The sequence below is a fragment of the Pungitius pungitius genome, chromosome 13, assembly GCF_949316345.1.
Source record: "Pungitius pungitius chromosome 13, fPunPun2.1, whole genome shotgun sequence".
NCBI lineage: Eukaryota > Metazoa > Chordata > Actinopteri > Perciformes > Gasterosteidae > Pungitius > Pungitius pungitius.
Genome location: NC_084912.1, coordinates 650,001 through 671,039, shown reverse-complemented (window position 1 = coordinate 671,039; position 21,039 = coordinate 650,001). Strand labels below are relative to the sequence as shown.

The 21,039-nt window shown below is 46.4% G+C and overlaps 3 protein-coding genes across 3 annotated transcripts in view; 2 read left to right on the top strand and 1 right to left on the bottom strand.

Annotated features, from left to right (window-relative positions):
• The first annotated feature begins 566 nt into the window (after positions 1 to 566).
• Positions 567 to 6,093, top strand: mrps5 (mitochondrial ribosomal protein S5). The gene is made up of 13 exons (XM_037466477.2): positions 567 to 619; positions 1,460 to 1,560; positions 1,920 to 2,063; positions 2,229 to 2,354; positions 2,455 to 2,568; positions 2,887 to 3,006; positions 3,112 to 3,146; positions 4,265 to 4,355; positions 4,508 to 4,554; positions 4,644 to 4,701; positions 4,780 to 4,842; positions 5,537 to 5,673; positions 5,751 to 6,093. Exons 1-13 carry the CDS (start codon positions 582 to 584, stop codon positions 5,973 to 5,975), a joined length of 1,299 nt encoding a protein of 432 aa, XP_037322374.1. The 5' UTR covers positions 567 to 581; the 3' UTR covers positions 5,976 to 6,093.
• A 4,860-nt stretch (positions 6,094 to 10,953) lies between these two features.
• Positions 10,954 to 16,267, top strand: LOC119214528 (NACHT, LRR and PYD domains-containing protein 14-like). The gene is made up of 5 exons (XM_062566669.1): positions 10,954 to 12,173; positions 12,271 to 12,444; positions 12,564 to 12,737; positions 13,248 to 13,294; positions 13,425 to 16,267. Exons 1-5 carry the CDS (start codon positions 11,077 to 11,079, stop codon positions 14,009 to 14,011), a joined length of 2,079 nt encoding a protein of 692 aa, XP_062422653.1. The 5' UTR covers positions 10,954 to 11,076; the 3' UTR covers positions 14,012 to 16,267.
• Positions 16,268 to 16,378: 111 nt separating this feature from the next.
• malb (mal, T cell differentiation protein b) overlaps positions 16,379 to 21,039 on the bottom strand; it is a 4,913-nt gene continuing 252 nt past the window's right edge. Inside the window, exons 2-4 of the mRNA XM_037466339.2 lie at positions 18,838 to 19,002; positions 17,697 to 17,837; positions 16,379 to 17,275 (exon numbers count right to left, since the gene is read on the bottom strand). Of these exons, the coding sequence (XP_037322236.2) occupies positions 17,201 to 17,275; positions 17,697 to 17,837; positions 18,838 to 19,002 (381 nt within the window). The 3' untranslated portion in view covers positions 16,379 to 17,200. The remainder of the gene's footprint in view (positions 17,276 to 17,696; positions 17,838 to 18,837; positions 19,003 to 21,039) is intronic.

Here is a 21,039-nt window from a genome sequence, read left to right as displayed (position 1 = left end):
AGTCTGACCTTGTCTTTTAGATTAAACAACGTGTCCCTTGCACCCCGTGGAAGCCTCACCTCCACCTGAGCTCCACCTGACCTCCACGTTCACAGCGTGTGTGGTGGACACGTGGAAGGTGAAGGTGGGAGGTTTGGTCCTGGATATCTGCTTCACACATCCACACAGCCTCCTCCTGCTGGTGTCATTGCTCCGTACAGCTAAAGCCAGGAGGAGGAGGAGGAGGAGGAGTGGGGGGGGCAGGTGTCAGGGAGGCGACAGCAGGAGCCAGGTATCGATCCACGTCAGGGGGGGGGCGGCTCCTCTGGGAGCGTCTGCCTGGGCCCATCGGGCTCCCGTCAGGTGCGTTGGACGCCGTCTCCGTGGTTACCGCTCACAGAGTTAAATGTTTGAGACTGAAAGTCTTTCCCTATTTGAAGAACTTTCTCTTTTTTATTTTTTGGGATTGCATTTGTAGTTTGGTTCTTTTTGTCTGAAGCTCTTCGAGGTCAAACTGCACCTGGAGGAGAAGGAGACCTGAGCAGAGTGGAGGTGTGAGGGAGGACTTACCTGCATGATGAGAAGATCCTCATTGATGCATAATGCAGGATGCAGATAAAGGTCTGCTCCTCGTACTCAGGTGAGCTCCTCACGCTGTGGACCCTCTCTCTCCTCACGCTGCTTCTCCGTGGTGGAGTCTCCACGAAGCTCTGAGACCTCCTCAAGCTTTACGAGGGTTTAACAGTTCAGTAAAGAGTAAAGTTTTATACAATCATATTATTGAAAGCAGCTCATTACATGATCATCTTGTTTTTGGCTCCTCTGGATGTGATTAGAAGGAAGGAGGAAATAAAAGCTCTGTTTTTTGTTATTTTTAAATATATGCTGTCAATCAACAGAAAAGTCTCCTAATTTGTTTTTTTTCTTTTGATCTGAGAGTTTCACAAACATTCATTCATGTTGGAATTATGAAAGAAAGCTCAGAATCAATTCAATTTTTACCAATAAACAAATTCAAATCAATCGTGTGTGCGTGCGTGTGTGTGTGTGTGTGCGTGGTCCTTATACGAGACGGTAACAGATGACGTGATTTTTTAATCCAGATGGATTGTTTTATTAATTATTTTGACAAAGTGAAGTAAAGTATTTATTTTTATATAATTTATCTTTAACTCGTATGTATATTTTTCATCAAACAGTTGTTTCATGTTTCAAAGAACTAAGAAGTTAAAGCTTGTGTTTTTAGGAACAAGCTTGAAACGTTATAAATGGGATCAAAGTTCATTGTGTATTTTACAACAAAGACAAAGCATAGTTTCATGTTTCTATTGCGGAGTTTTAAGTCACAATTATTCAAATGTATTCCGAACCTACACGTGATAAAACATGTATAGTTCAGTCTCAACTGGTCCATCCAATGGTTCCATTCATTGTTCTATTATTGTTTTTATTTAGGTGACGTTCTCCTTCTTTTCGACAGGCGGCGTTCAGGCGCCTTTTTGCCCGCTCGAAGGACCCCTCGTGAATCCAACATGGCGGCGTCCATCCGGGTGTGCTGTGCCCTCCGCGTCGCAGTCGCAGGTGAATATTCTTCATTTCTTGCTCGTCCTCGGCCCTGATGAAGGTCTCTCTCGGTTGTCGGAGCGTTGTTTCTAGCGTGCGTGCGTGCGTTCACGCGCGGGACGTTTGGTTAAAGAAGAGAAAGAAGATTCCAGACTGAGCGGCACCAGCCGCTAAAACCCGCGTAACGTCCGCTGACTTCGTTCTGTCAGTAACTAGGTGCAGTCTGAGGCTGTGTCATTAGGTGGAGATGTGGAGGAGGCTGCTGCTGCAGCTCCTTCATCTCAGTTGAACAACATCTCTGCAGGTTCATCTTCGGCTCCAGTGTTGAACCTGCGTCTTGGACCTTTCCCACAATGCACCTCTGTCCCATCCCTCAGGTGCAGCGCCCCTGCTGTGCTTTCGTGGAGCCGTCCATGCGTCCCAGCTGGCGGGCCGGGCCCTCCTGCAGAGAGGCCCCGTGGCCCCCCTGTGCCCCCCCACAGGCCTGCAGCAACGCAGGGAGGGCAGCTTCTTCAACAAGTGTGAGTGTTCAAACACTAGAACTAGCAGTAATGAGTCCAATAATCACACTGGGGCTGTTTCATGAATAGAATACATAATATAATACATGTGTGTGTGTGTGTGTGTGTGTGTGTGTGTGTGTGTGTGTGTGTGTGTGTGTGTGTGTGTGCGCGCGCGCCCCACAGTGACGGCTGAGGAGCTGTGGAAAGGCGTGTTGGCCGAGTCGGGTTCTGGAGCGAGGAAGGGCCGAGGAAAGAGAACCAAACGCAAGATGAAGAAAGACCTGAACCGAGGACAGATCATTGGAGAAGGTGAGACATCCGTCTGTCCCTGTCTTTACTTCAAGCTGCTTTTAAACTCCTCATGATTCTTCTGAACTGGTGTCCACCCCCCCCCCCCCCCCCCCTCCAGGTCGCGGTGGGTTTCTGTGGCCCGGTCTGAACTCTCCGGTTCTGAGGGACGGGATCCTGCAGAACATGAGCCGCCGAGGGGAGAGCGAGCAGCTGGAGATGCAAGCCGAGCTCGGTGAGAAGGAACCTTTTGTCCCTTCAAAATAAAAGTCTCTCTTCTATATGGAGCTGAACCCCCGTGATGGTAAAAAGAGAACAAAACAATAATCACACAGAATTATTTGAGTGATCGTTGAGAACAATTGACCATAGTAGTCAAAGCAGAGTGAATGGGGACGTCCTCTGTCCCCCCTCGTGTCTCTGAGGTGCTCCGGTGGAGAGCAGGACCTTAAATGGGACCTGTAGACCGGTTTGTTCCTGGTGCAGCATCTTCATCATCTCACTGACCTGTGGGAGCTTTAGAAGCCCCTCGTTAAAAGGCGTCTCCCTGCAGTGCGCCAGAGGGACGAGTGGGAGAGGAGGAGGAAGATGAGGGTGAAGAGGGAGAGAGGGTGGACCGGTAACTCCATGGGGGGCACCAGCCTGGGGCCCCCTGACCCGGGACCCAACGGAGGTAAGCTGTTTCTATTTAATCAACCAGTGAATAATAACCGTATTATACAAGCAACAAGCTACTCGAGGCTGTGCCTTTAAAAGCTTCTTTCCTGCGTCTCCACAGAAACATACGAGGACTTTGATTCACGCGTCATTGAGGTGAGACGTGTCACTGGAGGCAATGCGAGGAAATCAATAATTTTGTGGGGGTCTCGTTATCATCGGGTTCTTGTATCAGGCTGCTGTGGACAGACCGATACACACACACACATCTCCTGGATGGCTGAGCATCATCATCATCATCATCAGCATCACCCTAAACAGTGACTTAAGATGAACACAGTTCATTTGTATTCTCTTTTTGTCTGGCTGTATTTTACCTTAATGCAATTAGTGCTAATGGGGGTGATGCAACAAGGACACACACACACACACACACACACACACCAGTAGCAGATGTATTCATAGAAAGTATTGCTGCTTACGTCTAAACATTCAAGGTCTGATTTTATTTCACCTGATTTTATTTGCATCTAATGTGTGTGTTTGTGTTTTATAGGGTTGTGTACTGTATTTGTGGTTGTGTTTCATTACTGCGCGCACACACACACACACACACACACACACACACACACAGAGTTCCAGATCGGTGTGTGTGTCACATTGATAGTCCTCCCCATCCCTCCTGGCTGCATAAATAGGAGTGTCCCAGACATTAGGCTTCCCCCTTAGAAGTGTGTGTGTGTGTGTGTGTGTGTGTGTGTGTGTGTGTGTGTGTGTGTGTCCACCACTATAAATTCAGGGCTAATGAAATGAAAAAGGCTTACTGGAATAAAAAGCTCGCCTCCCAAGGACGATGCCATTAGTGAACACATCCATGGGGGGGGGGGGGGGCGACAGATAAAAAGCTGCTTGGAAGTTCTGCAGAGTTTTACTCTCATATTTTAGTGTCTCTCCACAGGGTCACTGTGCCCCCCCTACCCTCTCTCCTGTAGTCTGTGGTTTGTGAGTGACGTGACGTCACTATTTTTATCGCGATGGACCGATTGGGCAACTCTGACCCATGTGATCTAAATGAGACATGGCCCACAAATGATAAAGAGAAGAAAATACGTCTTTTTTACCATACTTTATATTTGATTTAGGACTTTGTGTGTGTGTCTGCCGCCCCCTGGTGGTTTAAAGCAGCGCTGCAGGGGGTCCTTGGCCCACATGGAGGGTGCTGGTCTCCCACAGCGTGATGACTTCTAATAACTAACGTCCTGTTTGTCCTGCAGGTGAAGAGCGTGTTCAACATGACGGGCAGGGAGGGCAGGAAGAGGTCCATCAGCTGTCTGGTCGCCGTGGGCAACGGGAACGGAGCCGCAGGTCTCACCATCACATTTTTACACGTTTGTTTAAAAGCGCAGTTCTTAAACTTTGATTGAACCGCTGGTCTCATTTGGTTCAAACTCCCCTCACAGTGTAATCTATTACTGTTACACTGTTAGTATTAATGACAGGACGTCTCCTCCCTGCAGGCTTCGCTTTGGGGAAAGCAGCCGACAGGATGACGGCTCTGAGGAAGGTGAGACCACAATGTCATCATCGTCATCCTCATTAAAATAATCCGACCCACAGGTGCAGATTGAATGACGCGTTGTTTGTTTCCTGCAGGCCAAGAACCGTGCGATCCACTACCTGTACTACATCGAGCGCTACAACCAGCAGACCAGTAGGTCGTCACATGACTCAATGAAGCCTTCACCTGGTCACATGCTCCAATCATAGCTCACCTGTTGCTTCTCTCCAGTTTACCACGACATCCAGTCAAAGTTCAAGAGGACGACGCTCCGCATGAAGAAACAGAACGAAGGTGAAGATGATTTCTGATGATCAGCTGTTTATAGATTGTAAATAAAACGTAGTCTTCATCCATCAATCAACCAGTAACATCTGGTCCCAACCTGAGGCACAGAGTAGATCCTTGTGGTCCAAGTCTCTGCTGTGATGCCCTTTAACTTCCTGCAGTCATCTCCTCACTTTGGGTTTGTTTATCAGTTCTTTTTCCTCTGATGAGACATGAAACACAACGACATTAACTTCTCACAGGAAGGGTCCATCTGGCAGAGGACGGTTCTGATTGGACAGACTTTAACCTTCTTAATCCGACGGAAAGCAACAACAAGGATTTAAATTACCGCAACTCATTAATAATTTGCACAATCTACGAATCCAACGGTTTAGAAAGCTGAGAAATGCAGCTTTCTAAACATTGCGGTGTAACGGGGGGGGGAGAGGGGAGAGGGGAGGGAGGGGGGGGGGGGGTGTAAGTGAGCCAGCAGGAAGCCACATGACGGATGGCAACGTTTTACTTGTGTTGTTGTTCAATTCTATTTAACTGTTTGTAGATAAAATGATTCTTATTGTTTTCTACTCATTTCCTGTTGAAAGACAGTCCGTCCTAGACGGCCCTTTCTGGAAGAAGTTGATGTCGTAGAACGTGTCTCCTGAGGGACGGTTGGATGGGGGTTAACTGCACCCCCCCTGTACTAACTTCCACTGTGCAGGTTACGGCCTCCACTGCCACCGCGCCGTCATCACCATGTGCAAGCTGATCGGCATCAAGGACATGTACTGCAAGGTGGAGGGCTCCGTCAACCTGCTGAACATCACCAGGGCGCTCTTCACCGGGCTCGCCAGTCAGGTGACGCAGTGGGAGGGGCTTAAAGCCCAGACATGACACCAGAGAGCTCGGCTAACGGTTCTTCTCTCCGCCGGCAGGAGGTCCACCAGACGCTGGCCGACAAGAAGCGTCTCCACGTGGTGGAGTACCAGGCGCAGCGGGGGCCGCTGCCCCGCGTGGTGGCCAGCCCCGAGGGGGGGGCCCGCGCCGAGCCCGAGGCCCTGGACGAGGTGCCCGACACCCGCCTCAACTGGGACGATGTGCGGGCCGCGCAGGGGATCAAGCGCTCCATCTGGGGGGGGGTGAAGCGCACCATCTGGTAGTTGTTTTCACAGACAGACGTGCTCCCATAATGCATCAGTCCAGCAGTGACACAACGTTTGCAACGTTGTTTCCTTTAACTTCCTCTTCCATCACAATGTAATAAAACTTGTGCTTTGTCCTTGGGTGTTTTTATACATTTCTGTGTAACTGTGTGCTGTTATGAGGAGTTTATTTTTATGATGACAATAAACATTGTTATTGTCACACAGTTCAGTCCCTAGAATAAACCCACAGTTCTGTTATTTAGCTCCAAAGCCCTGTTTGAACCGTTTAGATGTGCGTGAGGAGTGGGCTTCTAGAGGAGATGGAGGTGATGCTTTACTTCATGCGTTGTTACATGAACACAAGTATCACACCAGTAGCTCCGTCACAAAGTAAGAGAGAACTTGACTTGAGATGAACAACAGACTCCGACCTCCAAAAAAGACACTGAGCTTCATCTTTACTGGTGAAGGTCTCCACAACTGACAATAAGAACTCTGCTGTGATGATGTTATTATCTATATAACGCATATATACACACAATTATATATAATTAAAAACAAATTTTATAATAGATAAAAGAAAAGGAAGAACTACAGAAACATGTGTTTTCTATATGTAGCGTCTTTAAGCCGGACTTAAAGCCACTGAGGAGCTGCATAGAGGCTTAACTGCACCACTAACTCGTGTCTGTGAATAAACAGCTTCCGGCTTTGCTTCTTGATTTGAAGCATATTTTATTTCTCACCGTTTCAAGTCCATTCAGCTGCGTCACTTACAACAAACACACGTGACGGAGCGCGCGATAAACTGCCAACACCTGCCACCTGTCAGAAGGTTCCCACCTGTGCAGAAATGTACACCATGAGGACCCCTAGTGGCCCAATTTGGTACCTTCACACATTGACATTTAGAACTGGCTCCTACACGAGATATAAAACAAGGAAAGGAAAATAAATGGAGAGAACCAGGGGGATGATGAATGAAAATAGAAAAATAAATCAGCAGCACAGAAAGAAACAGAAGTTGACATCGATAAATTCACCTTCAGTTCAACAGTTTTGTTGCCCACAGCAGCCCCATGGACACGTGATGATGCAACAAGACAGGCTCACGTGGCCAAGGACCACAGTGACATCAGCTTCTCACTGATGCATCAAAGCTTTTAGGAAACATGGAAGGAGATGCATGTGTTGTTCCTGAATGTGACAGCACGCTGATGAAGACCTCTAAAGGACGAAAGCAGTCTTTCCTTTCTGGTGACCAAAAGCAGCTCTCTCATTGGTGTAGAACGATCACGTGACGAGCCGTGCCACTACTCGCGACCAAAGTCCTATTACGCTCTGAAGAAAGTAGTTCTGCATAAAACAATAAAACAAAAGCAATCGACTGGAATTTCAGCGATGAACTTTTTTTTGGTAGCTTAGCACGACTCGTTCTTTTTAATGAGCTAAAGATTGTGTAGATGCCAGACTGTGGAGCGGGATGAAACGATGACGGGATTCACCTCCACGCTCCGAACGAGCTGGACCAAGCACCGCCATAAAGAGGAGTCGTAGAAAGTCACCAGTGTTTCACTTTAACATCTTTAAAGTGTCCACAGAGCTGTGAGTATGTCCCCTGATACACAATGTGTGTGTGTGTTTGTGTGTGTGTGTGTGTGTGTGTGTGTGTGTTTGTGTGTTCACGGGCTCTGAACAGTTTCAAAGTTTGTTTTACCGTCTGAACGAGAAACACGGAAGTAAGTTACCGCGTTTCTTCGTTTTTCTGGTTTTAAACCAAAAACGAGTAAACGAAAACTGCGGTTTTTCCGTTTGTGTTAAAAGCCGAAACGAGAGGTTCAGATTGTGATGAATCTCCTTTTTGTTTTTGACTATAAACCTTCTAGAAGCGCCGCAGCTAAACCGAAACTACGCTCTTTTTATTACAGTCAACACACCTGAAGGTTCGTGCTGATTCACCTGCGAGGCGAGCAGGAACCACGTGACACGTCTGATGGAAGCTGAAGTGAAGCACGGAGCTCCTTTTCTACAGACCTGCTGAGGACAGAAGAAAGCTGCTCACTGAGGACGTTCATGTCTACAAGATCAGTAAGTGGAGCTGTGATTGGTGGAATGACATCATTGATGCTTGTGAACGTGTGATTGTTTAAAGCTGGTAAACAAGATGAGAGAAGCTGCTGTTAGTCTGAATGGTGACACTGTGATGAACTGATCACATGGTGACGTGAACCATCTCATCAAGAGAAAGCTTCCAAATATCACCATGGTAACCACAGTGTCTCCTATAAGGACAGCTACATGTCATCTTACTGACTTCTGGACTCTGAAGGAGATCAAGAGGAGAAACAGCACAGCTCCATCTGCTGGAGGATGAGTGATAGTGTTCATCTGGTAAAACACTACATTACAGGAGGAGCATTTAAATGACGTCTCTTCACATGTTAACAGGGTTTAAAGAAGGAAAAATAGTTGGTCTTCCTCCATTAGTCTACGATTTAACAGAAGACAACACAAAGTGTCCCATGAGAGTTTTAGTGTTGAGGTGAATGAGCTCTGTGTGTTTGTCCTGATGCAGACAATAATGTGTGAGATCTCCCAGCAGGTTGTTGTGAAGGTTTGAAGGTGTGGACTCTGCTATGAATCAGACTGAGGACCCAGAGGACAGAGTCCCTCCCTCTGAAGCCCCTCTGTGGGGGGGACATGACAGACAGACCAAAGCTCAGAGGTGAGAGGACCATCTCCAACTGTCCACTCGTCTCCATGTCCCAACGTCTTTGACTCACTGACTCTGGTTCTACATTTGTGACCAGGACGCATCAGAGACCAGAACCAGGACCTGGACCCAGCTGTGTGTCCATGAAGAGTAACTGGTCTATGGATCCTCCTTTGAAATTCAAAGATGTCCGTCCCTCTGCTGATGCAAGGTGAGGGTCTCAGGCTGATGATGAGGTGTTTCTACCAGACTCTCTGGTGGAGGTTCTGGGTTTCTTGCTCCAGGGCCCTTCAGCAGAGTCCAGTGAGGGAGGGCGAGCTCCATGGAGGGCTTGGTGAGACCTGATGGGACTAAACCAAACTGACTGGTGAAGAACACAGTGAGCTGTTGATTCTCAGTGGGACCAGTAGACCTAGACCACTACAGGGAGTCTTGTGGTCCACATCCAGACCTCATGTCATGGACCTTTACCTTGTTTTGGTCTCTGTGAGGACGCACACCATGTGAGCTGATGCTTCATGATTAGATGATGATGTAATCTCAGTGTTTCTTTCAGTTCACATCAGCAGAGAGGAAAGTCTCCTGAACCCAGATGTGTGTCCATGAAGAGTAACCGGTCCATGGATCATCCTATAGTCTTCAAAGACAGACCTTCTTATGACCCAGAGTAAGTTCTCAAACAGATGAAGAACTGTTCTGATCCTCAGTTATGAATCACACAGAAAAGTTTATCTTCATCTAACTGGTCCTTATGTGTTTAAGTGTGAATCATTAAGTGTAAACACAATGTGAGCTAGTTCCTCCACATCAGGATCAGCAGAGGTCACATCTGGAGACAGATGACTGGGACTGAACATGTGATTAGAATGAACTCAGTGCTCTGTGGACCAGCTAACGTGGTCTCTGGACTCCATGCAGAGGTTTGGAGTCAGTAGACTGAAAAGGTCCAAAGAGCAGTTTCAGAAGATCTAAGCAGACTTCTAGAGGTCAGAGAACGGACTAAAGATGTTTTGAGTAGTTCCATAAGACTTTGTACCAGATGCAGAGGTCTGGAGACGTTGTTTTATGACCCACAGAACTAAGAAGAACTAAAACCAGATGAAACTGATGCCTGTCACTCAAACCGTATAAATGTTCCTCCACAGAGAGGACCAGGAGAGCTCAGAGGTTCCCACAGAGTCTGCCCAGCAGCATCAAACACACCTGGACTCCATCTTCATGGTGTGTACATGAACAACTACTTAAACATCTCTCAGTTCACCATCATCTCCATGCTGCACTTTGTAGACCAGTGGATTGTTCATCTGTCCAACATGGACCTGATGGTGGCTTCCATGGTTCTAGTTGGTGTCATTCATAGAATGTTCTGTTCCAGCTGCTGGAGGAGAACATCCTCACCTTTGTGAAGAACGAGTTGAAGAAGATCCAGAAGGTTGTGAGTTCAGATTACCCAGAATGCTTAGAGGATGAGGAGGTGCTGGATGAAGAGCAGAGGAGAAGCAGAGAGGCATTTGTGAAGATCTCAGTGCACTTCCTGAGGAGAATGAAGCAGGAGGATCTGGCTGAGCGTCTGCAGAGCAGTAAGAGGGTTTCTCTACAGACTTATGAGACCTTCAGTGATGTCTCCAGAGATGGACAGAATATATTCATGTTGAAATCTGTTCTTTGACTCATTGATCTTCTTGTCTTCATTCAGGACTTCATGCTGCAGCTTGTCAGCGTGAACTCAAATCCAACCTGAAGAAGAAGTTCCAGTCTGTGTTTGAGGGCATCGCTAAAGCAGGAAACCCAACCCTTCTGAATGAGATCTACACAGAGCTCTACATCACAGAGGGAGGGACTGCAGAGGTCAAGGAAGAACATGAGGTCAGACAGATTGAAACAGCATCCAGGAGACCAGCCAGACCAGAAACAACCATCAGACAAGAAGACCTCCTCAAAGCCTCAGATGGAGGAGAAGAACCAATCAGAACAGTGATGACTAAGGGAGTGGCTGGCATTGGGAAAACAGTCTTAACACAGAAGTTCACTCTGGACTGGGCTGAAGACAAAGACCACCAGGACATACAGTTCACATTTCCATTCACCTTCAGAGAGCTGAATGTGCTGAGAGAGAAGAAGTTCAGCTTGGTGGGACTTGTTCATCACTTCTTCAGTGAAACCAGAGCAGCAGGAATCTGCAGGTTTGAAGAGTTCCAGGTTGTGTTCATCTTTGACGGTCTGGATGAGTGTCGACTTCCTCTGGACTTCCACAACAATGAGATCCTGACTGATGTCACAGAGACCTCCTCAGTGGATGTGCTCCTCACAAACCTCATCAGGGGGAAGCTGCTCCCCTCTGCTCGCCTCTGGATAACCACACGACCTGCAGCAGCCAATCAGATCCCTCCTGAGTGTGTTGGCATGGTGACAGAGGTCAGAGGGTTCACTGACCCCCAGAAGGAGGAGTACTTCAGGAAGAGGTTCAGAGATGAGGAGCAGGCCAGCAGGATCATCTCTCACATCAGGACCTCACGAAGCCTCCACATCATGTGTCACATCCCAGTCTTCTGCTGGATCTCTGCTGGAGTTCTGGTGGACGTGTTGAAGACCAGAGAGAGAAAAGAGCTGCCCAAGACCCTGACTGAGATGTTCATCCACTTCCTGGTGGTTCAGTCCAAAGTGAAGAAGGTCAAGTACGATGGAGGAGCTGAGACGGATCCACACTGGAGTCCAGAGAGCAGGAAGATGATCGAGTCTCTGGGAAAACTGGCCTTTGATCAGCTGCAGAAAGGTCACCTGATCTTCTATGAATCCGACCTGACAGAGTGTGGCATCGACATCAGAGCAGCCTCAGTGTGCTCAGGAGTGTTCACTCAGATCTTCAGAGAGGAGAGAGGACTGTACCAGGACAAGGTGTTCTGCTTCGTCCATCTGAGTGTTCAGGAGTTTCTGGCTGCTCTTCATGTCCATCTGACCTTCATCAGCTCTGGTGTCAATCTGCTGTCAGAAGAACAAACAATTTACCGGCGTTCTAAACGCTTCAAACCCACTCCTAAACCAAACCGTCTCTACCAGAGAGCTGTGGACCAGGCCTTAAAGAGTCCTAATGGACACCTGGACTTGTTCCTCCGCTTCCTCCTGGGTCTTTCACTGGAGACCAACCAGAGTCTCCTACGAGGTCTGCTGACACAGACAGGAAGTCGCTCACAGACCAATCAGGAGACAGCCCAGTACATCAAGGAGAAGATCAGTGAGAATGTGTCTCCAGAGAAAAGCATCAATCTGTTCCACTGTCTGAATGAACTGAATGATGCTTCTCTAGTGGAGGAGATCCAAAGGTCCCTTAGATCAGGACGTCTCTCCACAGAGGAACTGTCTCCTGCTCAGTGGTCAGCTCTGGTCTTCATCTTACTGTCATCTGAAGAAGATCTGGAGGTGTTTGACCTGAAGAAATACTCTGCTTCAGAGGAGGCTCTTCTGAGGCTGCTGCCAGTGGTCAAAGCCTCCAACAAAGTTCTGTGAGTACAGAGACTGAGATTCATTCATTCATCATGACTTAAACATGGTGCCATCTTTTCTATTTTTTCCATGTTTTCTTCATTGTTGTCTCTTCAGACTCAGTCACTGTAACCTCTCAGAGAGAAGCTGTGAAGTTCTGTCCTCAGTCCTCAGCTCCCAGTCCTCTAGTCTGAGAGAACTGGATCTGAGTAACAACCACCTGCAGGATTCAGGAGTGAAGCTGCTGTGTGATGGACTGAAGAGTCCACACTGTGACCTGGAGACTCTCAGGTCAGGATTCAATTAATGTAACTTCAATTAAATTAAAGTCCTGCAGTGACCTTGCAGCCCTCACAGCTCCCTCAGGTCATGTGACATGTGTGTTGTTTTGTGTGTCTGCAGCCTGTCAGGCTGTCAGGCTGTCTGATCACAGAGGAAGGCTGTGCTTCTCTGGTCTCAGCTCTGAGCTCCAACCCCTCCCACCTGAGAGAGCTGGACCTGAGCTACAACCATCCAGGAGACTCAGGAGTGAAGGTTCTGTCTGGTCGACTGGAGGATCCACACTGCAGACTGGGAACTTTCAGGTATGAAGAGGCTGCAGCCTCCTGTTTGGTTCAGTTCCCTGTGTTCAGCCGCAGCTGTTTTCATCCAACAAGCTGAGATGAAGCCACAGTTCACCAGCTGCTGAGCAGCAACCTGCAGACACACTGAGTCAGAGACCAGCTGGGGAACGTAGAGGAGCATTTAGCAGCTAGAGACGGATATTCCCCCCAGGAGGTGGTGGAGACCAAAAACAGAGCTAAGAGAGAGAATAGTGGACTTCATTCATCAGGTGACAGAGAGTTGTGATCACAGCTTGTTGTCACTGAAGCACAAAGAAACCACTTGATGCAGTTTAAACATTTGATTCACTGAGTGTGAAATGGAAGATGATGATCAGTAGAATACTGATAATAACAGATGATGAATAAGTGAACATAATGAGCTGTGGTCATCGGCCAATCAGAAGAAGAGGTGGTCCATGTGGACATGAAGGACCAAGCTGTGTGTATGAGAGTGATGTCGTGTCCATGTCTCCATTCTCCTCCTTTCAGGGTGGAGCCTGCTGGAGTCCGATGGATGACACCAGGTCTGAGGAAGTGTAAGTGAGCTTTGAGTTGGATTCATCACACTGTGACATCACTCATTCACCTCTGTGATGTCATCAAAGTGTCACTAGATGAACACATGATTAATAACTGCAGCTGTATTGTGTCTTGTTCTCTCATCAGATTCCTGTGAACTCACAATCGACACAAACACAGTTCACAGAAACCTCAAACTGTCTCAGAACAACAGGAAGGTGACACATGTGTGGGAGGATAAGTCATATCCTCGTCATCCAGACAGATTTGACCACCAGCCTCAGCTGCTGTGTAGAACTGGTCTGACTGGTCGCTGTTACTGGGAGGTCGAGTGGAGCGGATACGTTGATGTATCAGTGAGTTACAGAGGAATCAAGAGGAAAGGAGGCAGTAAAGACTGTTTGTTTGGACACAATGATCAGTCCTGGTGTCTGAGATGCTCTGATGGAGGTTACTCTGTCCGTCACAATAAGACAGCAACACGCATCACCTCCTCCTCCTCTGGTAGAGTAGCAGTGTATGTGGACTGTCCTGCTGGCTCTCTGTCCTTCTACAGAGTCTCCTCTGACTCACTGATCCACCTCCACACCTTCAGCACCACATTCACTGAACCTCTTTATCCTGGGTTTGGGTTCTGGTTCAGGTCCAGTTCTGGTTCCTCAGTGTCTTTGTGTCCTCTTCAGGACGGAGAGTCTCCTCCTGGTGGAGAAGCTTCCTCTCTGCTCACCACATAGTTCAGTCTGTACAGCTGATGGAGGTCCATGTGGGTGTAGGTGCAGGTGGAGCAGGTGAGGGGTACCTGAGCTGGTTCTGGACTCTGGGGGTCCACAGCTCTCTGGGACTCAGATGAACGTCTGAAACGTGTGTTTTAATGTCTTTGTGCTCGTTCCCTCTGTTGTTTATTAATGTATTCATAGTTTTAACTATTTTCTGACTTCATCTAACTTGTGGTGGGACTCTCAGTAACACACAGAACCCACTGGAGATCTTCAATTCAGGGAGATTTGAGCAACAACATCTAAACCAAGCTCCTTCTAGAAAGACACCAACAAGGCGATGATGCAACACATTCCACTTCATACATCACAGTTTATGCATTTCTTTGACCATTGGATTGAGTGAAGCTCTCCCCTTCAATCCTGACTACCTTCCTCTCCTCCTGTAGTCGTCCCACTATTGTCCTCCTCGTCCTTCTCTAGTCTCCTTATCTGGTGTGTTGACTCCATTCTGGTTCCCTCATCAGACTACGCACCTTATTTGGAACGGTTACTGGTGCACAAAGGAACCCAAAAGTACCACTCAGACATCGATGGGAGAGACGGGTGGATTTTCCTATAAGCTCAGGCCAGGTCAGAACTGTGAGATCCATCAGTGGGTAAACGACAGGCCGGGTCAGAACCAGGAGGCAATCAGACAGGCAAACAAATCCGAAAAGGAGCAGGCAGGGAATAAAAGGCAGAACAGAAGGATATCAGCTAATGGAGAAACACTGGAAACCTTCTGATATACAACGTGGCAGGAAACAACATAATGCTACAGGATTAAATAGTGGGGCTGATGAGGGGATGTGCTGCAGGTGAGGGCTAGGAGACCCAGGTGAGGGTTAGGAGACCCAGGTGAGGGCTAGGAGACCCAGGTGAGGGTAACAAGCTGATGATGTGGGAGGATGTGAAATGACAGAGTTAGATATCATGCAGGTGAGATGAAACAAACTAGGATGTGGTCAGATGTGTGACATCATCACCCTGATGTTCACTCACATTTCATGTCATTTAACTGACATGCGTTACATTTTGCCTCAAGAGCAGTTAGGGGTCAGGTGTCCTGCTCATGGACACTTCCACACGGGGAAGCCGGGAATCGAAGCGCCAACCTTGCAGCTTCCAGCGCATCACATGACTCCATGCGCCCCCCTCTCTCTCTCCGGTGTGTTGTCAGCCTAACTGGCTCATTCGGACCCTCGCTGGCCCCCCCTTCTGATAATCAAAAGCTTTTTCTTAGTGCCAAGTTAGAAAATAGTTGCCCTGTTCTGTTGAAGATTTCAAAGTCAGAGACAGTCTGGCAGGATGGGGGTTCCTGTCTGGACTTGATTTAAGAGTCGGGACCCGCACGGACAAACAGAGGTTTCTCTGTGTGTATTGATAAGGGGATCGGTTTCTGTCCTGACTGAGGAAGCAAGGTCAGCGGGTCAACCAGCAGATGTGTAAGATAAGGGGGAGAGTTCACACCACACGATCCAACATCCACACTCTATTCATTGTTTACGTTAAGTCAGGAGTTCTGGACATTGGATGTGACCGGATCTTTAGATGCGGGGGGAGGAAGATCCTCCCTTACACCAGCTTAGGTGTGCATTAGCTGAATTCTTCCAGACGTCCCCACCCAGGCTTCAGATTTTTGAACACGTGCCTCTGATGCGTTCGTTCACTCCTTCTCTTTTTAAATTATCTAACATCTCTATCTGTTTCCCAGCTTCTACACACACGTGTCTCTACACTATTTTGACCTAAACTTTTCTGCAACCAAAGGTTAAATTGTAACTCATCTACCTGGATATTTGAATATAGATTATCTCCCAACTTACACAATTCACTAGACATGATTAGAACATAAATATATGTTGGACAATAGATTATTATTCATGTATTGGGTTCAAATTCGGGTTTCAGGTGTCCGACTGCCTGACCTAACCCATTGTTATGCAGTGACTGGTCCTGGCCAGCAGAGGAAGTCACTGATGGGATCAAACCAGTAAAAATGATTCATATTCCAAACATGTATCACAGCATGAATATAATAAAGAAAAACTAGACTTGCTGATGTTATCTTTTTGATAATGAGACAACGGACTGATGGATCCTCTCCTCTGTTATGTGTGTTCTTCATGGTTTCTTTTCTACCTGCTTTTCATTATTATGTAACCAAACATACATGTAACCCTGTGCACGTTGCCTTGTACAGAGGGGTGTATAATGTGGGTCTGTAGCTGTGAGCACGTTTCTGTTGATGCCATCATGGTCTCCTGAGGTATGAAACCACTCGATGGTTTCCCTCTGGAAAACATCCTCACGCAGCGATCGTGACCTTTTACCCTCGATGGAAATAAATAAACAAAATAACTGTGATTCAGAGACTTTATTCTTCTTCATTGGCTAAACTCTCTTCTCGTGATTAATGCAGAAAGTCACCGTGTTACTAACCCCACCCTCCAGCTTCCACTGCCTCCACCCGACAAAGGCTTGGAATGTTCTACCTTCAGGCCCATTGAAGGTTAAAGGTCACTCAGGGCCTTCTCAACCATTGGTGGCCAAACAGGAAGTGAACTCTTTGACTTGTTGAAAAGTTTCACGTTGAAGTGATGATTGAGCTGAATTAAATTCTAGTTTAGGTGCTGATGGATTTTAGAATTGTGTCCTTCTTCCTGTGAACAAAACTGACCAATTTTACATTCAACCTAAAAAAGAATCAGTTCTATGAAAAAGTATTTCAGAGAATTGTTTTTGTTTTTTACATTGTGTGAAGTGAACATTTAAGGCCTCTTTTGTTTGATCGTAGAGGAACTCAAGGACCATCTAGGAATGGAGAGCAGGGCACAAGCCCACACTGGAGCTGTGACGGCTGAGATGACGTCAAACCTCGATGGAATCAGACCGATCCGCCTGTCGCAATCACACCAACAAATAACAATAATACAAGATGCTAAATGAATTATTTACACTCATTGTCCTCACTGATACCATCAAGTAAATAATATATGAATAATTATGACTCCTGCTTAATGACGACCTGATTAAGAAAAGTGAATTTTGTGTTAATAATGTTTAAGCTTCCCTCGTTAACTTGATTAATCAACTTTGATCAATAATAATAAAAAAGATTGGGCGAAGCTTCATGTCAGCTGGTCTTCCTCCTCCTCCTTTCTCTCAGGAAGTCTTCCATCGGATGGCTGAGAAGATGGCGTGCAGGAAGTAGAGAAGCGTGGCCACGTAGGACATCACCTGAGGACCACATGGAGAGAACCTCAGAGGTTACAACGTGTCCTCAGAGCCAAGTGATTAGAACCTTAATAAGCTACTGTGGGGGAGAAGAAAGGTGGAGAAAGTGGATGAAAGCAGGTGAAGGAGCAACTGATGGAGTGAAAGCTGTCAACACAATGTGGACGGGACAAAGCAACATGAGAGGAATTGAAGGGATTTTATTGTGAAAGGTTAGTGGGTCTTCAAAATGAGAAGTAGGAGAAAACAGCTTCGTGTGTAAAAGCCTTTACTTTGAAAAGCAAAAAAAAGATGTGTACAAAATGATTATTATTCATCATTATTATTCAAGGATTATAGTAAGTTTAAATAGTGTGTGTGTGTGTGTGTGTGTGTGTGTGTGTGTGTGTGTGTGTGTGTGTGTGTGTGTGTGTGTGTGACCTACCACTGCAGCAATGTACATCCGGTAGACCTTCAGAGCCTCAGTAAAGATTGATGCCACCTCTCCCAGCCCCACGGTGATGAAGGCCAGCATCACCGCTGCACTGAGGTAGAACACCACGGCCAGGAAGTGGATGCCCACGTCCTGCAGGAAGGATCAAAGGTCACACACGCAGCCATCTCTCCTGTTGTGTTAATGGTGATGTTACGTATGGAAGGGCTTCACAGGAAGTGGAAGTTGACGGTGAATCAACGGTTAGAAAGAGTTTTAAATAGGTTTCAAATTACTAACAATAATAATTGTTGAAAACGTAATCTGTGAGAAAACAGGTGAAGCTCAAGTTGAGTCTGGGCTTTGTGCACATGGACATCTATGTTAGGTGTTAGCTGCTGCTAACACGAGGATGCTGATCCGTGTCATGGGAACAATGCACACGTTGGTCTAAATGTAGTAACGTCCATACGACAGAAACCAGGAGCCTCTGATGTGTCAGAAGCAGAAAACCGTCACCAGTCAGCCTGCGTTGGAATGAAATTGAATGAGTCCGTTAGTAAGCAAGGAATGCTAATTAGCGTTAGCATTACTTCCGGTCATCTACCGCGTTAGACCGCGCATGCGTTACGTGACGTCATTTTTTTAATCAATGCCACGCAATCAACCTATTGGGCGCCCTGGTCTACATGCAGGTTTAGGGAACGTGACAGGTGACAGTAGGGCGTACTGTCACTTTAACTGACGACGTATTAGCTTTTAGCATCTAGACAGCTCGAGGAAAATACTTCAGCATGAGTAGTAATTCAATAATAAACCTGACTCACCGGGTGATTTGTGATTGGTTGATAACTGTTTAGTGTATGTTCATAGTTATATAGTTATAACCTCGTATATATATATGCCTCGTTTAGAGGGGAGTCACACGCTGCCGTGACGTTACACATGTACAGGCCATCGGGTCAGTTAAAAAATATTTTTTTAACTTTTGGAAGAATAACAGTAATGTGTTGAACAGCATGAGACAGATGTGCTTTGTCACTACTGTTATTTTATATGTAGCTCTATTCCATGTCATACAGTTCTAGTTGTCTTCTTAATTTGGAGTCCTGTGTCATTTAAATCAGGCTACATAAAAGTGGGCGTGACTAACCAGTGAGGGCCAGATGCTGCCCTGATTGGCTCCGCAGAGGAAGATAAAGAACCAGACGGTGGTCATCACAAAGCAGAAGACGGACACGAACATCACCCAGCCCAGAGGGTTGGGTGAGTCAGCGCTAGTGGACGCCACCAGCATCCACACCAGACCCCCGCACACCTGCAGGGTCACACGGGGACAGGGTGGATATGAGATTAGTTTCACATGATGTATAATAACAATTAAATATGCACAGGTTGTTACTTTGTTTAAACTTCCACCTGCAAAGTACAATAAAACTAAAAAGTACACTATTCTCTCTTTTTTTGCTCTGTTTTTGGTCTCCTCCTCCAACTTCTGAGAACTTCTGAGGGAAAAAGCTTTCTCTCTAGCCGCTAAATGCTTCACGTTTAGCATTTTTGGACCAGAGGAACTTTTCTGTAGTTTTACGTTGTCAAACCGCAAGGAAAGATTGTCGGCCATTTTAACTTTTCAGCTCTTATTTCAGAGTAGATTCTCTCTGTGAACACGAGGTGTAAGTACACAGTGACATGTTACCGACTTGTAGATTTGTTACATTTTATTAGAGCAGATGTGTGGCCTCACTAATTGACACCTATCAATCAAAGAGGCCACGCCTCCCGTATGCCTAACAGTTGCCATGGTAACAATACCGGACTGTAAACCGAGTTTCTCTCAGTCCTTCTCCTCCTTTGACAAACATTCTGCTTCTTTGGCTTCTGGCCATTTTACATTCCGTCACATGTCGTTTAGCTTTCATCCAAAGTGACTCGCATTGCATTTTAACCCATCCATTACATTCTGGCCCCTCCTTTAATAAGTCAACAGGTTAATGCTTATATTTACTCAGTGATACTTTAGTGAAGTGAAACCATGTTTCCTCAGCAGGATCCACTCAGCTGAGTCTACACGAACATCAAAGTGAGGGCGACCTGTTGATAGCTCGACAACCACAACGCAGCCAGGAAAGAACGAGTGAATGAATCCAACGAACGTCATCAAAAATGTGAAGTCGGATGGAGACGTCTGGAAGAATTCATCCACCGGCCAGAAGAACAACTAACATCAGGAAGAACATCATGTTTTACAATTCTTGTTAGATATGAAAGGAAAGATTTCTATTGGCCCTAAACTGGCGTTGAGGAGGAGCAGGTCCTCCCCCCACAACATAAGATCCAATCACATCCAACGTGTGTCTCCTGTAACTTAAGGGACAAAGCGTGAGGGTTGGATGGTGCTTGGTGGGACTCTAACTCTCATCCTCCATCAGATCTGTGTCTGCTGTGTCTGCTTTGCCCTTTGACCTTTCACTCCTCAACCAGGACAAGACCGTGACTCCCTAACTGAGCACTAAGAACGAGTTTTTGATTAATCTAACGTACAGCTGGATCTGATGTTTAACACTCCCTTGCAATAAAGCTTTATTTATACAGAAAAAGAGTCATCACCATATTCAAGAGACGGGTTGGACGTGTTTTATTTTGGAAACTTGTTTCAGTGACAAAGTCACTCTGGGAATACATGGAGCTTTTAAAAAGAATTGCAACATTAAAAACGTTTTTAAATATAAAAACTATATAATATAAACTAAACTTTAAAGTCAAACCTGCGATGGGAGAAAGAATGTGGTGATGAAGTTTCATGTTGACATCTGCTCTTTAACTCAATAAATGTAGTTTAATGTCTTTATTCCTTTGGCTACGAATGTCTGTTGATCCTTTCCTGATAACTAAAGTGATAATTAAACTAGTTTCTCATCTTAATGAAGTTCTTGTTGGACGAGTCAATCAAACAGAGACTTTCACCCAGGAGATCCCACGTGAAGACAAGTCCACGTTGACTTCCTGTCCTTTGCTTAAATGATGAAGTAGAAGAAGTACGAGTTCATTTCAAAACAACAAAGGATAATTGTTTATCTGTAAAACCACAGCATCACACAAAACTGGACCATTATGTGCGTCCGTTGTTCTGCTGTTTGATGCTTAAACTGGTTCTGGTTGCTGTTTTCTCGTTGCCACGGCAACTTGTGTTCAACAGCCATTTGTCTCTTGTGACCAACTGTCAGTGTAAACACACGACGGATGATGATGACGAGGCAGAAACGGACCCTCATCTCCTCGCTGCTGACGGGACATTCAGCCGATGGAGGAGAGATTAAAATAATGAAGAAAGACGAGAAGAAGGAGACGAAACTCA